Source organism: Phalacrocorax aristotelis, chromosome 18, assembly GCF_949628215.1.
Source record: "Phalacrocorax aristotelis chromosome 18, bGulAri2.1, whole genome shotgun sequence".
Classification (NCBI taxonomy): Eukaryota; Metazoa; Chordata; class Aves; order Suliformes; family Phalacrocoracidae; genus Phalacrocorax; species Phalacrocorax aristotelis.
Window position 1 is genome coordinate 894,953 of NC_134293.1, and position 14,402 is coordinate 909,354.

The 14,402-nt window shown below is 66.7% G+C and overlaps 2 protein-coding genes across 3 annotated transcripts in view; one reads left to right on the forward strand and one right to left on the reverse strand.

Annotated features, from left to right (window-relative positions):
- Positions 1–4,344: 4,344 nt before the first annotated feature.
- HIC1 (HIC ZBTB transcriptional repressor 1) lies at positions 4,345–8,935 on the forward strand. Its single transcript, XM_075112966.1, has 2 exons — positions 4,345–4,668; positions 5,392–8,935. Exons 1-2 carry the CDS (start codon positions 4,617–4,619, stop codon positions 7,335–7,337), a joined length of 1,998 nt encoding a protein of 665 aa, XP_074969067.1. The 5' UTR covers positions 4,345–4,616; the 3' UTR covers positions 7,338–8,935.
- A 287-nt stretch (positions 8,936–9,222) lies between these two features.
- The window catches only part of SMG6 (SMG6 nonsense mediated mRNA decay factor), a 115,920-nt gene continuing 110,740 nt past the window's right edge, over positions 9,223–14,402 (reverse strand). For both annotated transcript variants that reach the window (XM_075113532.1, XM_075113531.1), the window contains exons 17-19: positions 13,574–13,785; positions 13,183–13,264; positions 9,223–11,527 (exon numbers count right to left, since the gene is read on the reverse strand). In XM_075113532.1, coding sequence (XP_074969633.1) covers positions 11,397–11,527; positions 13,183–13,264; positions 13,574–13,785 — 425 coding nt within the window. In that variant the 3' untranslated portion in view covers positions 9,223–11,396. The remainder of the gene's footprint in view (positions 11,528–13,182; positions 13,265–13,573; positions 13,786–14,402) is intronic.

Here is a 14,402-nt window from a genome sequence, read left to right on the forward strand (position 1 = left end):
CGACGCGCACCGGCGGCGGTTCGCGTCTGGGGGACCAGGGCGGGGGGGGGGAGCGGCCCCCGTGGGGGCGGGGGGGGGGAGGTGTCGCATCCCGGAGCGTGGCCCGTTGCTGCCATCTCGTGGGCTTTCCACTAGTGGCTGCAGCCGTGTCCCAGTCGCTGAGGGGGGGGGGGGGGGGGCCTCTGTTGCGGGTGGGGAGGGGGCGGTCACCCGTGGGGCTTGCAAAGCTAAGGGGTGGGTAGGAAGGCGCTGGTCGACGAAGAGGGTTGAAGGAGGTGTTGCTCCACGAGGAAGGCGGGGGTCCCATCACCCCACAAAGCATCACCCGAAAGGGAAGGGGTCGCATCACCCCATCAGGCATCAACCCACAGGGGTGGGGGTCTTCACTTGCCTGAGTGTCACCTCACAAGGAAGGGGGTCCTCACCTGCCTGAACATTGGCCTGCAGGGAAGGGGTCCCATCACCCCATCAGGCATCACCCCACAAGGAAGGGGTCCCACTGCCCCAGGAAACATCACCTTGCAGGGCTGGGTGCCCTTGATTGCCCGAACAGCACCACACAAGGAAGGGGTCCCATTGCGCACACACCCCCACCAGCTGACAGGGACGTCATGAAGTTCACCAAGGGGAAGAGCAAAGCCCTGTCCCTGGGGAGGGAGAGCCCAGGCGATCCCAGGGCCCCCCAGCTGGACACCAGCCCAGCAGGTCCTGGGGGACACCAAGGGCAAGGGAGGCAAGGGGTGTCCTGGGCTGCGTGATGAGGAGCGTTGCCGGCAGGGCGAAGGAGGGGCTCTTCCCCCTCTGCTCGGCGCTGGGGAGGCCACTCCTGGAGTGCTGGGTCCAGTGCTGGGCTCCCCAGCACAAGAGCGACGTGGATGCACTAGAGAGAGCCCAGTAAAGGACCACTGAAGATGAAGGGACCAGAGCCCCTCTCCTATGAAGAGAGGCTACGAAACCTGAGGCGGCTCAGCCTGGAGCAGAGAAGGCTCCGGGACCTCACCAGTGTACGCAGGCACCTGGAGGGAGGGTGCAGGGAGGACGGAGCCAGCATGCTGGTGCCCAGTGCCATGACTGAGGGCAACGGGCACAGGCTGGAGCACCGGGCTTCCCTCCGCACACTAGGAAACACTTCCCTGTGAGGGGAACAATTGCACAGGCTGCCCAGGGAGGTGGTGGAGTCCCCATCCTTGGAGATATCCAAAAGCCATCTGGGCAACCAGCTCTGGGTGGCCCTGCTTGAGCTGGGGGTTGGAGGATGACCTGACGTCCCTCCCAACCTCAACCACTGTGTGATCCTGTCCCTCACATGCCTGAACATCACCCCACAAGGAAGGGGTCCCACTGTCCCACCAAACATCACCCGGTGGGTAGGGGTCCCCTCATCCAGCTGAGTTTCACCCCACAAAGAAGGGTCCTTCAGCCACCTCAGCATCACCTCGCTAGGAAGGGTCCCTTCGCTCACCCCAGCATCACCCCACAAGTAAAGGGTCTCCTCGCCCACCCCAGCAGCCCTGCAGCTGGTGCAGCAGCCATGGGTGGGTGGGGGGCTGTATCGTACCGGGGCCTCCACCCTTCTGGCCACCCCACAGGGCTCCTACCATGTTGGGGGGGCACCAGAACCCCAGGAGCACCTGGCGGGGGCCTGTGGCTGCCCCCAGCCTCGCTTCGCAGCAGGCAGGGCTCAGCACAGGCATCCCCACAGCTCTGCCTAACGTCAGGATCAGGGCGGGAGGTGGGCAGCATCGATCCACGCCCAGCCCAGAGCAGCTCATTGTTGTCACGAGTTTCACGGCCTCAGCCCAGCACAGGCGGAGGGGACATGCATCCCCCTGCAAGCACAGGGGCTGCAGCAGGGGGGCTGCCATACCCCGGCACCGCCGGGAAAATGAAGTGCGAGCTGCCAGCGGGGGCTGCAGGCTCCTGGCGGTGCCGGATGCGGCCCGGCTGGCCAACGCGCCATAATCGAAGACATGTGTGTGGGCTTTGGGGAGAGGCTGCGCTGGGAAACAGGGCCCTGCGGAGACCGGGGGGCTGTATCCTGTCCAAAAGCCCAGGTCCCACATGAAGCCAGGCATGCGAATGCGATCCAAACCACAGCTGGATTTGAACCGAATCTCCCAGCATCTGGGCTAATTTGCTGCAACTTTGATTGATCGTGGGGAGGGGGCACGGGCGGGAGACGCTCCAGCTCAGACCTCCCAACAGAGCCAATGACTTAACCAGAGCTGGTTCCAATCTGCTCAGCACATTGAGGCGAAAATGCCCCTTTCCCTGCGCGCTCCCGGCCGCCGGCGCTGGCTCTGCCCGTGGCTCTGCCGTCCCCATCCCTTGGGGCCCAGCATGTTCCTCGGGGACTTGCGGCAGGTTTTGGGCTCCCTGGGTGCAGGATGCCCGGTCAGGCCCTGTGGGGTTGGGGGCTCGCCCCAGGGTGTTGCCAGAAGGCAGAGCAGGGCAGGAGGGGGGATATTAGTGGATCCGACCCCCGTCCACCTGCCCCAAACCCCTACGGGCACCAACCCGTCCCTCTGCTCCTGGGAGAGGCCAGGAATGGGAGGGGAGCTGCAAATGTGGGTGGAAAAGGTGAAGGTTTTTCCATTCCGCCCCCTTCGGTCGCTGCCCTGAGGGCTCGGCGTCACTCAGCAGGTAGCTGGGGCAGCCGGGGGTCCCGGCCGGCCCCGGGGGAGGCAGCTGTCTGGGAGCCGCTCGCTGCCGTGATTTATACAGCACAGCCCCATAAATTACCGGGACGAAGCCCGCGGGAGCCATCGCTCACAGCGACGTCCAGAGCTCGCTGCCAGAACCTGAAACACTTCCAGCCGTTAATTGAAGAGGAAAAAAAAAAAAGGGGGGTGGGGGGTGGAATTAGTGCCCAGGGAGTTGGGATTAAACCACAGTTCTGTGACGGGGAGTCGCCCGTGTCCCGCTCTCAGGATCCCGATGCTCCCTGTGGGCACGAGACCAGGATGGAGAGCGGGGAGGGGGATTTGTGAGCTGGTACCTGGGCTGTGTCCGCCGCAGGGTCCCCACTGGCAGTGCTGCCCCATCCAGGTCCCCATGGGAGCATTCCCCTAGTGAGCTGGCATACCCTGGACCCGATGGGAGTCTGAGGATGAGTTCCATCCAAGGGATGCTCAGCCGGGAGGGCCGCGGCTGCCACCACCATGCGCCCTCCCTGCCAGTGCCCATCCTCTTTTCTCCCAAATCCAGGGCTGGCGAAACTCTGTCCCGGGGGGCTGGAGACCCCATGCTGGCTCCCACTCACCAAGGGACCAGGGTTATGGGGTGAACCACTGAAAGCATCCAGGGTGGTCCCAGCCGGGAGGGATGGCCAGTGCTCAGGGTGCCCTGCTCAGGGCGCCCTGCTCAGGGCGGGGGGTGCCAGCGGGACCCCCCCCCCCCCAGGATTAGTGGCTGGCCCGGAGGTGCCCATCACGGTGCTTTGCTGTACAAGGAGGTTGTGCAAGAGGCTGCGGCCGTGAGAAAGGAGAAGCGAAAGTGTGAATCGTGAGGCGTCTCCCCCCGCGCCAAGGGGGGACCCCGGGTTGCACCTCAGGCCCAGCAGTCTTTTCGAGAGCGGCTGGAGGGATGAAGTGAGGGGAAACGTGGCGCTGCCGCCTCCGCCTCCCCCTCCTTCTCCTCCTCCTCCTCAACTGCTGCAAGCCCCTGGCCCACCCCGAGCCGCCGCCGCCACACATCTGGGCGCCAGGGCTGTGCGCCCCCCTGCTTTCTGTCCTTCCCCACCAGCAGCAAATTAGGGCCGGCTGCCTTCCCCCTCCCCCCCCTCCTTAAAACCCTTCCCCACATCACCTGCACCGATTAGGGTCCCCCCTAAGCACCCTGTGCTCACAGCACCCACTCCAGCTCTCCCACCCCCCTTCCACGTGTGTCCCCTCGGGTGGGGCAGCAAACACACCAGGCGGTCCTTAGCAGGACACCCATATTTTACCCTTCCCCACCGCCCGCCCCGACGGGTCCCACCGCGCACCTGCGCGGGGAGGAGCCGCCTCCGGTAACCGGCGGGGATGGAGCGCACCGGAGCCGCTAGATGGCGCCCTGCGAGCGGTACCGGGACCCGGGGGGGGAACAGAGCAGCCCGTGCCCGGAGCCACCGAGGGGGGGCCCTCCGGGGCTCCCGGCCCCCCTCGGTGGCTCCGGGCAAAGGTTGATGCCCCGAGGATGGAGACCCCCGAGGGGGCGGCGGGGTCGGGGCGGGAGGAGACCGGGAGGGGGGAAAGCGGGATCGGAGAGAGGAGGAGGAGACCGGGATGGGGAGGGAGGGGAAGAAGAAGGGAGGGGAGGGGGGGGGCCCGGCTTGTCGGTGCCCCGCCCGGGGATGGGAGGAGGAAAACCTCCCGCCGTCCCTTTAACAGCCAGCGGCGCTGCTCGGAGTTCAGGCCGGGGTCAGGGGGAGTTCGCAGCCCGGGTTTCACCTCCGCGCTGGCGGCGTCGGGAACGCCGAGGAACCGCTCCTGCTTCTTCTTCCACCACCACCACCTCCTCCTCCTCCCGTTCCGTAGGACCGGCCGGGAGCGCGGGGTATGGAGGAACAGCAGCAACAGAGGAGGAGGAGGGTGGAGGGGAACAGCAACCGGCGGCGGCCCCCCCGGGGCTGAGCCATGAGAGTTCACCGAGACCTCGGCTGGTTGGCGGAGGCCACCGGGCGCCCAGGTAAAGCGGGGAGAGGGGGCGACACCCCAAAACAATTTAAAAATGGGGGGGGGGGAAAGCCCTAACAAGCAGCTCCGCGGGCGCTTGGCTTTACCCACCTGGGCGGGGGGGACCGGCACCGGAGCGGAGGTGGGGAGGGGAGGTCCCGCTGCCCCCTCCCCGGCCATCCCCCCGCTCACCTCGCGGGGGGGTTTGAGGGGGGGAGAGGAAACGGGGGCGGGGGTCGCCGGGGGGGGTCCGGCCGGCCGCCTCCCGGGGCCGGGGCGCATAAGAGCCGGGGAGGCGCCGCGGGGAGCCGGGGCAGCGGCGCCGCGCAGGTAACGCAGGGCGGCGGCCCCGGGGGGGCGGGCGGGGGGCACCGGCCCGGGGTGCGGGTGTTCCCCCCCCCACGGTTCCCCCGGCAGGTGGGCGCGGGGGTCGGGGCGCTGGCGGGGCCGGGGCGCGGCGCTGGCGGCGGCGGCGGGTGATGTCACTTTCTCCAAAAGCCTCCGGGGGTTTTCACCCCCCTCCCGCCCCCCCGGCCCGCCGAGAAGCGAGCCCCCATATAAGCGGTGGCACCGGCCGAGCGGCCGCACAGAGCGGCCGGGACGTGGTGGTGTGCGGGGCTGGGGGCTGAGCCCCGACACCCCCCCCCACACCCCACCCCACGTGCGGGCCGAGCCCCCCGCGCGTGGGCCGAGCGCCCGGGGCCGGCTGCGCCGCTGACGGGGCGGTGTGTTGCAGGGCGGCGGGCGAGGAGCGGGATGCTGGATGCCATGGAGGTGCCGAGCCACTCGCGGCAGCTGCTGCTGCAGCTGAACACGCAGCGCACCAAGGGCTTCCTGTGCGACGTGATCATCGTGGTGCAGAACGCGCTCTTCCGCGCACACAAGAACATCCTGGCGGCCAGCAGCGCCTACCTCAAGTCGCTGGTGGTGCACGACAACCTGCTCAACCTGGACCACGAGATGGTTAGCCCCGGCATCTTTCGCCTCATCCTTGACTTCATCTACACCGGCCGCCTGGCTGAGTGTGAGCCGGGTGGCGAGCAGAGCCTGGGCGCTGTGCTGGCCGCCGCCAGCTACCTCCAGATCCCCGGCTTGGTGGCCCTTTGCAAGAAGAAGCTGAAACGCAGCGGCAAATACTGCCACCTGCGTGGGGGCTACGCGCCCTACAAGCTGGGCCGGGGGCTGCGTGCCGCCACGCCGGTCATCCAGGCCTGCTACTCGGGGACCCCGCGGCCCGTGGACCTGCCGCCCGTGGAGCCGGCGGCGCCGCTCAACACGCAGTGCGGGGAGCTCTATGCCTCGGCCGCCCAGGGCGCCCCGCTGCACCCCCACGGGCTGTGCCCGCCCGAGCGCCACTGCTCGCCGCCCTGCGGCCTCGACCTCTCCAAGAAGAGCCCCACTGGCCCCTCCGCCCAGCTCCTGCCCACCGACCGCCTGCTGCCCGGCGAGCCCCGCGAGCCCTCGCTGCCCCCACGGCACGACAGCCCCCCGGTCAGCGCCGGCCTCCTGGCCAGCCACGCCGCCGCCTACAAGGACTCCCCGCCGGGCGGCGAGCCAGGAGGGCACCCCCACGCCCCCGACCCCTTCCGCAGCACGCCACCCTGTGCCGAGCCCCCGCTGCCCCGCGCCGACGGGCGTGAGCTGATGTACCGCTGGATGAAGCACGAGCCCCTGGGCCCCTACCTGGACGAGGGGGAGGCGGAGAAGGAGCTGGAGCGGGAGGAAAAGGCCGAGTCGCCGCCCACGGTGCCGCAGCCCCGCTACCCCAGCGTGGAGAGCAACGACCTGGAGCCTGATAACAGCACGAGTGAGGAGACGGGCAGCAGCGAGGGCCCCTCGCCTGGCGATGCGCTGGACCGCTACTGCAACCACCTGGGCTACGAGCCGGAGAGCCTGGGTGACAACCTATATGTCTGTATCCCCTGTGGCAAAGGCTTCCCCAGCTCCGAGCAGCTCAACGCTCACGTGGAGGCCCACAACGAAGAGGAGCTCTATCACAAGGCGGCAGCCGAGCAGGCTGTGCCCTTCCTGGACAAGGGTGGCCCAGGGCTGGGTGACATCCTGCGGCCCTACCGCTGCTCCTCCTGTGACAAGTCCTACAAGGACCCGGCCACGCTGCGGCAGCACGAGAAGACGCACTGGCTGACGCGCCCCTACCCCTGCACCATCTGCGGCAAGAAGTTCACACAACGCGGCACCATGACCCGCCACATGCGCAGCCACCTCGGCCTCAAGCCCTTCGCCTGCGACGCCTGCGGGATGCGCTTCACCCGCCAGTACCGCCTGACTGAGCACATGCGCATCCACTCGGGCGAGAAGCCCTATGAGTGCCAGGTGTGCGGCGGGAAGTTCGCCCAGCAGCGCAACCTCATCAGCCACATGAAGATGCATGCGGCCGGCCCCGATGGCAAAGCCAAGCTGGACTTCCCCGACAGCGTCTATGCCATGGCCCGCCTCACCGCCGACCAGCTGGGGCTCAAGCAGGAGAAGGCGGCCGAGCTGCTCTCCCACACCTCGCACTTCCTCAGTGACCCCAAGGCCATGGAGAGCCTCTACCCGCTGGCCAAGTTCACGGCCGAGCACCTGGGGCTGAGCCAGGACAAGGCGGCTGAGGTGCTGGCGCAGGCTCCGCACCTCCACGCCGAGGCCGCCCGGACCATAGAGCGATACTCGCCCCCCTAGCGCCGGCCCAGCCGCGGGGCGGGGGGGGCCGCCGGGCTCCCCTCACTGTCCCGCGTGGAGCTGGGGGGGGACGAAGGGCGGTGGGTGCTCATCCCCCGGCGCTGCCTGCGGCCCCGGAGAACTCGCTCGTAGCGGAAGGTCCCACAAGAGCTGCCCCGGGACGGCTGGACGGCGCATCCCGCGATGAGCGCCCCGGCTTGCCCGGGAGAAGCCGATAATTCAGGGACTGACCTCGTGGCCCCCCGCTTGCTGGTGGGGGCTGCTGGGCCCCCAGCCCCGGGGCGGGAGCGAAGCACAAGCTGTGAGGCCGGGCTGCACCCGAGGCTTTGGAGGACATGAGCCCGCTCCTTACCTCAGGGCTGTCCCTGGCGCTGTTCCCCGGGTGGGGGGACGCCCCCGGCAGCTCTCTGCATCACCCCAGCCCCATGGCAGGACCCACCGGTGCTCGGCTCAGCCGCGATGGGACCCGGACTGTGCTGCCTCGACTGCCGTGGGCCTGTGAGTAGATCATCCATCGCGGCCGGAGCGATGCCTCCGAGCAGCCGTCCTGACCGGGAGTGGAGAGCGTGGCCGTGCCGGGGCTGGGGGGGCCTGTGGCGGCCAAACCCCGCGGGGCCATGCTGGGAGCTCGGGGGCAGACTGATGGAGGGGCACAGCAGGGTCTGAGCGGCGGGCATGGGGCGGGGGGACGGCGGTTGGGCCCACGCCGGGGGGGCCGGGGAATCGCGATGCTCCTCACCGTGGAGCAAGCACTGACCTCCCGCCCGACCCCGGTGGCTCGGCCGCCGGCAGCTGGTGTTTCTGGGAGGTGGGGCAGGGCCTGTCACAGACTGAGCCCCTGGGCCCTGCCCCAGCAGGCTCCCCACCATCAGGGATGCCGGGGGTCCGGGGTCCGGCGGCTTCGCCCTCAGGCAGCCACTCGCCTCTAGTTTTTATTTTTTTTTTTGCCAAAGATGCCCGTCCCCAGCGCGGCCGGGCCGGGGAGTTCATGACAAAGACAAAGCGGTCTGGTTTGTCAGCTACCGGGGGGGTGGGCAGGGGGCTGCAGGAGGGAGCCGGGGGGGCAGAGCCGAGGGAGGTGCTGGGCTGCGGTGACCTGGGGCCGAGCCTCCGCCACGGGGCATCCCCTGCCACCATCGCACCCCCTCCCCCGCCTTCTGCTCGGTGTGGGCAAAGCCCCCCCGGCCTGGACGCCCCCCCGGCCCCTGCCCTGACCCCTCTGCCTGGGGCTAATGTGAAGCTTCTCCCCTCCCCGAGCCCCCTCTTCTCCTTTGCACACGAGGCCCCGGGGCGGCCGCCAGCAGCGACTGTCCCTGGCCTCGCAGCCACTGTGCCTTAGCCTGAGCTGGCCGCTCCTGCCCAGGTGCCCCCCTCGCCCTCCCTGGGCTGCCGGGGTGCCCCCGGGGCCCCCCAGGGCCGGCAGAGTCCCTGTGGAGCTGCCGTGGGGTGAGCGGCGGCAGCAGCACCCAAAGCACAGCTGGCAGCGCCCAGCGAGGCTGCCGGCCCCCTCTGTATCACGTCCGATTTGTACACGGGCTCCTTGCCCCCTTTTTTTTCTATAGTCGAAACCGAATGAGCAATAAAATGACATTAACGCGCGTGGCCTCGCGTCCTTCTCTGGGGGTTGGCCTGGCCGGTGCTGGGGGGGGAGCCGCGCCGGGGGGGACGGTGGGTGCGGAGCTGCGAGGGGCTTTGCCGTGCACCTGGTTTGCCCGGAGCCCCCTCGGTCGGGGTCTGCAGCAGCTGCAGGTGGGACAGAGCTGCCATTGTCCTCGCCAGCACAAACGCGTCCCGCTGCCGTTCCTCCTCCCTGGTGGCCGCCGTGCCCACCCCTGCCCCAACCCTGGCGGCAACTCGCCTGCCGACAGCAAATGAAACAACATGCTGCACAGACAAGTGTTTAATACTAAAAATTATTAAAACCATCTTAACAAAATAGCCCGAATGCGGCCGCCTCCTCGACATGGGCTCCCCGCGGTGGCTCGGGGCAGCTGGCACGGATGGCCCTGGGCACGGGGCGCTCAGGTCGGCGAGTCCCCGCGCCACTCGCCGGCGTCCCAGCTGGTCTGATGGCAGCAAGACCTCTGTCCCACGGCCGAGCCCATGGTCCAGCGTGAGGGGTCGGTGTCCGGCAGAGCCACAGGTCCCTCCGAGCTGGTGGTACCCTGGGGAAGGGCCTTGCAAAGCAGCCCGGGGGGGCTCTGTTCAAAAAGAAACATTTAAACACCCGGTGTGGAGGAGAAGGCAAAGTCTACGTGGTGCTTAGAGCCAGCACGGCGCGGCACACGGCTGCGGGCACCGAACCGGCGTGTGGGAGCTGTGCGCGCCGCGGCCCCGGCTGGGCTCAGCCACGGTGATGGCTCCGTGCGATGGCAGGCGTGGGCACCCCAAAGTCTCGGCCGAACAGGCTCTGCCCCGCAGCGCAGACCCTCCTTTGCCAGCAGCCGCCCTGCACGGTGCCCCGCGGCCGGGACGTTCGTACGGCACAGGTTAGCCAGCACAACCCCGCTCGTCTCCATTGCTGTGCCGCGCAGCCCCACCGCGGCTGGGCGCTGCCAAGGCCCCCGACCCCGGCGTTGGCCCTCGCCGTGAGGCCGGGTGGACGGTGCAGGGGTAACACCGGGCTTCCTGATGCAGACACCGGGTCTGAGCCACCCACGCAGGAAAGGAAAACGCTGGGTTCTGTCCTACTGCTTCCTCCGGCACCTTTGACGCTTCCCTCCCACAGCTGCGGCACCCCAGCGGGGACCAGGGACGGCCTCGGGGTCACTCCCACCCTCTGCTCATGGGACTGGGACTTGACAGAGCTCCAGGGGCTCCAGTTCACAGGTTAATGCTCCCTTTTAGCTTCTGTATCTGGCATGTAACTGGGCTGGGGATGGGACAACATGGGGGGTGTGGGGAGAGGGCTCAGCAACACCCCAACCCTGCACTGGCTCCTGGCATGGTGTGACCCAGTGATGAGGCAGCGGGGGATCCCTTCATGGCTCCCTCCATGGTGAATGGGTAACTCGAGAGGGGACCCTCCCAGCTGGACAAGCGGTGGTGGGGGGCTGGGTGCTGCCCCAACTCTCTCCAGCCCTGCCCAGTCCCACAGCCGGATCCCACATGCAAGAGGCGGCCGTGATGTGAGGACACACAGGCCCTGTGGGACAGCCGGTCCTGGGGTCCTTGGGGGGGGAGGTCTGGAGGATTTTGTTAGTCTCATGCTGAGTCTTGGGTCAAAAACTGTGTCTAAAGGCAACGGGGTGGGACTAAGGGGTTTGGGGCAGGAGGGAAAGGGCAGGTAATGCTGCGGTGGGCAGGGGAGCAGAACACAAAGCAGCTGTGGGGGGACTGGGGGTTGTTCAAAGCCTCCCCCCAGCAAAGCAGGCAGGGCACACACCTGAAAACTAACCTATACTGAAGTCTGAAATGAAACTGAACAAGCAAACCCTCCACCAGGGCAAGGACAAGCACCTCTGCAAGCAGCACCCACTGCGTGGGGTGGGCGCGGGGTGGGGAAGGGGCTGGAGGCCTGCGGCTGCCTGGGCCACACCGGGCGAACAGGCTGGGGCAGGAGGGACCCTGCCCCTGAAGTCCACGGTCTCTCTGAGGGGCACGAGCTGGACTAAGCAATCCCAAAGTCTGCGGTGGCGTGTCCCCGGTCTCTGCCCTACGCAGCCTACAAACCCGAAGAGCCACCGACTCGTGACTCGAGCTCTCTGCAACCAAGCAAACCAAGCAAAAGGCTGGCGATCCGGCACGGGCTCACCCAAAGCTTCCCTAGCCAGCGGGGCTCGCCAGCTCCGCTCCGGCCCTGCCCAAAGGCTGGCGGGACCCTCAACGGCCCAGCCTCCACGTGAACCATCCACAGCAATGACCTTCCCAGCTGGTCTGCCCTCGGGGGGGGCCCTTTGCAGCATGGCCATTCTGGGGTGGGTTGAAGACGTGGCGTTTATTGTTCGTGGTGGGCTGGAAGGCGGTGGCGGCGCGTGGTCAGGGCTGCCGCTGAAGCCGGTGTCCCACCGTAACAGGCTGCGTGACTCGCTCAGGGGCTGCTGGCCCCGCTCGGCCCCCTCAGCCCTCCTGGGCCCACTTGAGGAAGGTGGGGATGTCCCGCACTGGCACGTTGCGGGTCAGCGCCTTAACTCGCAGGTTTCGGTCATCTGTCAGCAAAACCACTTCCCTGAGCAAATGGATGGGATCATCTGCAACAAGAGCGAGCGCAGGGTGAAGCTCAGACCTCCCCGCTCTGCCCCAGCCCTTGCACCCATCCCATACCGCGCTGTCCCCATGCCGTGCCTCCCCCCTGCCCCCGCCCTGGGTGCTGCACCCCACGGCATGGCAGGGCTGCCCGGCAGCGTTCCCAGCTCCCCGCTCCCTGCCGAGGCTTCCCGTGGCAGCTCAGAGACAACACTCGTCTCGAAGGCCGCCTTCTCCCCTCCCCGTGCTGGCTGGGGGATGAGGTGTGCGCTCTGCCCGCAGCCCCGGGGCCGGGAAGGCCGGAGGGCAGCGCCGGGGTCCCACGGTGCCCGCATGGGGTGGTGCACCGCGCCGCAGGCAGGGAAGAGGAGGTCCCTCTGCCTGACCCAGGCCAGGAAGACAGCCCGCGACCCTGGCTCCAGCAGGAAGCTGGTGCTATTATTCTGGTGATCTCATTATAAGATCTAAAACCACCCCTTATTTTTTTGTGAAGCTTTTTGGAGTCGCCACTGACACTGAGGCGTTTCTGGCTAGGGCTCAGACAGCCAGAGAGAGTTGAAGCCTGAGAAATAACCGAAGGGATCTTGCCCCCAGATGGATGAGCTGCCCCGCACGCAACGCGCTGGGCTGGGATGTGGGAGCCACGCTTACGTGTGTGCGAAGCAGGGGAAGCATATGGGGTATGTGTAAGCAGCTGGGTCCTGTGACCAGAGTACTGTTCCTACGAGCACAGGAAACACAGTGCCTCCGAGCCAGGATGGGAATGGAAAAAACAGAGTTTATGGGAGCCCAACATGGGCCCAGATTGGCTGCGCGGGGAGCGGCAGGACGAGGGGAAGGGGAGGGTGGCCAGGAACGCAGGCTATGGTCATGGTGTCTGGGCTGAGGGTGTTGGGGCGAGCGCACTGGCCGGCCCGTGCCGGGAGGAAGGGGAGCGGGGGCTCGGCGGGAGGGCAGGCTTGGGGCTGAAGGCTGCCGAAAGCAGGATTGGGAGGTTTTGTGCGGACACTTTAAGAAATGTGTAACAATAAACATCCTCTGCTCCGTGCTGGTGACGCGCCTCCTTGTTACAAACCAGAGGCTGTCAGCTTGTCAGGCCCCATTCCCCATAATCCACATGATTTCAAAATTCAGCATCATTTGCACATAAACATTTGGTGACGGTTTCTCTGTGAATCTGACAAGTTAAGCTGCTAAGAATTCGCACTGACAAATGCGGGTTGATTTCTTGGGCAGCTGCTGATGCAATTCCCATCCCCACTGCCCTGGCAACAGCCCGGGGGCTGTCTGGTCCCAGCACGTGTGGCCGATACCAGCCAGGCATTGGGAGGAAAAAGACCCCCGGCCAGGAGGTACCGGGGCTTGCAGGGAGGAGGCTCGTTCTGGCCCTTCGTCACCACTGCTGGCACCATGAAATTGCTGCGTGGACATTTACAGTGGGTTTCTCACAGGCTGGGGCATCCCCGGCGCCGTGAGGTGCGCATTTGGCAATGCGGTGAGAGGGCCACAGCCTGGGGCTGACCGGAGGCAGGAGGTGGCACCTTGGTGTTGAAAGAGGCAAAATGCAGGAGGGCCCGGCTCCAAGGGCCATGAAAGAGAAACGAGAAGGGTCTGTGGGGTGCAACAGAGGAGGGAAAAGGAAGGCATGAGGATGTTCTACCTTTGTTGGAGGGCATGAAATCCTTGGCCTTGTCATTGCAATAGTGGAGGCAGCAGGACAGAATCAGGTCATCATTGTTTCCCTGCAAGAAAAGGGCAACATTACCCCTGGCAGGAGAAAAAAACTGCAACCCCACCACCCTGATTTCTGCACTGCCCTTGAGGCACTGCTGCAGCTCAGTGGAGAGCAGGGCTGCTCGGAGCCGAAACACACGCAGCCCGCAGGAGCCTGCTCAGCTGCCTGCAACGGTGGGGACAGAGCCAGCCCTGCCCAGAGCCCGCGGGCCCCAGGGCCCCTGCTTCCCCCCACGAGGCAGTGGCGAAGAGCCTCCTCCAGCCCTCAGCATCACTACCCCTGCGTCCCGTCCTCCTGGGGCCGGGATGTCCCTCACCTGCTGGCCAGTGGTGTCCTCGCTGCGGAAGGAGATGGACTCCAGCTCGTTGCCTCGGCTGGTCAGAGCCCTCAAGCAGTTGTCCCGGCTCTCAAATCGCTCCTCCAGGAACTCGATGGACTTCCTGGCTCTCTCCTGCACTTGGCGGGCATAGCCTGCAGCCCGGTGCTCCATCTCCGGGCCCTTGGCCAGGCCATCCAGCTCGTTTATCACTTCAAACAGGAAGAGGAGGTACAGTTGCTATGGGACAAGGTGCTCCCATGACCTGCTGCTGGAGCACGCAAGTTGCCAAGGCCTCGGGGCCGGGGCACTGGGAGCTGGCTCAGGAAATCTGGGTTCAGCTGCCACAGTGTCCCTGCACTCCTGGACTTGGCTGCGGGTCTGGAAAAGCTTTGCTGCCTTCCACCGCTGAGGGTCACCTGGCTCGGCCCCGAGCGCGCAGGCACCTCGCCCCTGCGGCGTGTGGGTAATGCTAGGGGCATCTTGCGCCGCTCTGCAAAATGCTGGGACCACCAACGTGCCCCCTTACCCGACACTCCTGCCTCACAACCGATGGCACCTCCATGTGTGCCCGAGGGTGTCAGAAAACCCCAGCCTCCTGCAGCCAGCTCCTCTGCCTCCGAGCACAGCAATGGCCAGCAGAACCGCGCCTCCCGCCCCGCGCTGCGCTGCCACCTCTCAGCTCCCCGCAGTTACTTTCAGACATGAAAAGCTGCTGCCCTCCTGCTGCAGGGCTGCACGCCGGAACAGGGTCACGCGTGGGTGCAGGCAGTTCCCACTCCAGCACTGTTTCCCATGCAAGCCCTGGCCCTATTTTCCCCACCTGAAG

Coding starts and splice junctions, on each gene's coding strand:
- HIC1 (XM_075112966.1), top strand. CDS start 4,617: ATGAGAGTTCACCGAGACCTCGGCTGGTTGGCGGAGGCCACCGGGCGC. Junction 4,669..5,391: donor GGAGGCCACCGGGCGCCCAG/GTAAAGCGGGGA, acceptor GGTGTGTTGCAG/GGCGGCGGGCGAGGAGCGGG.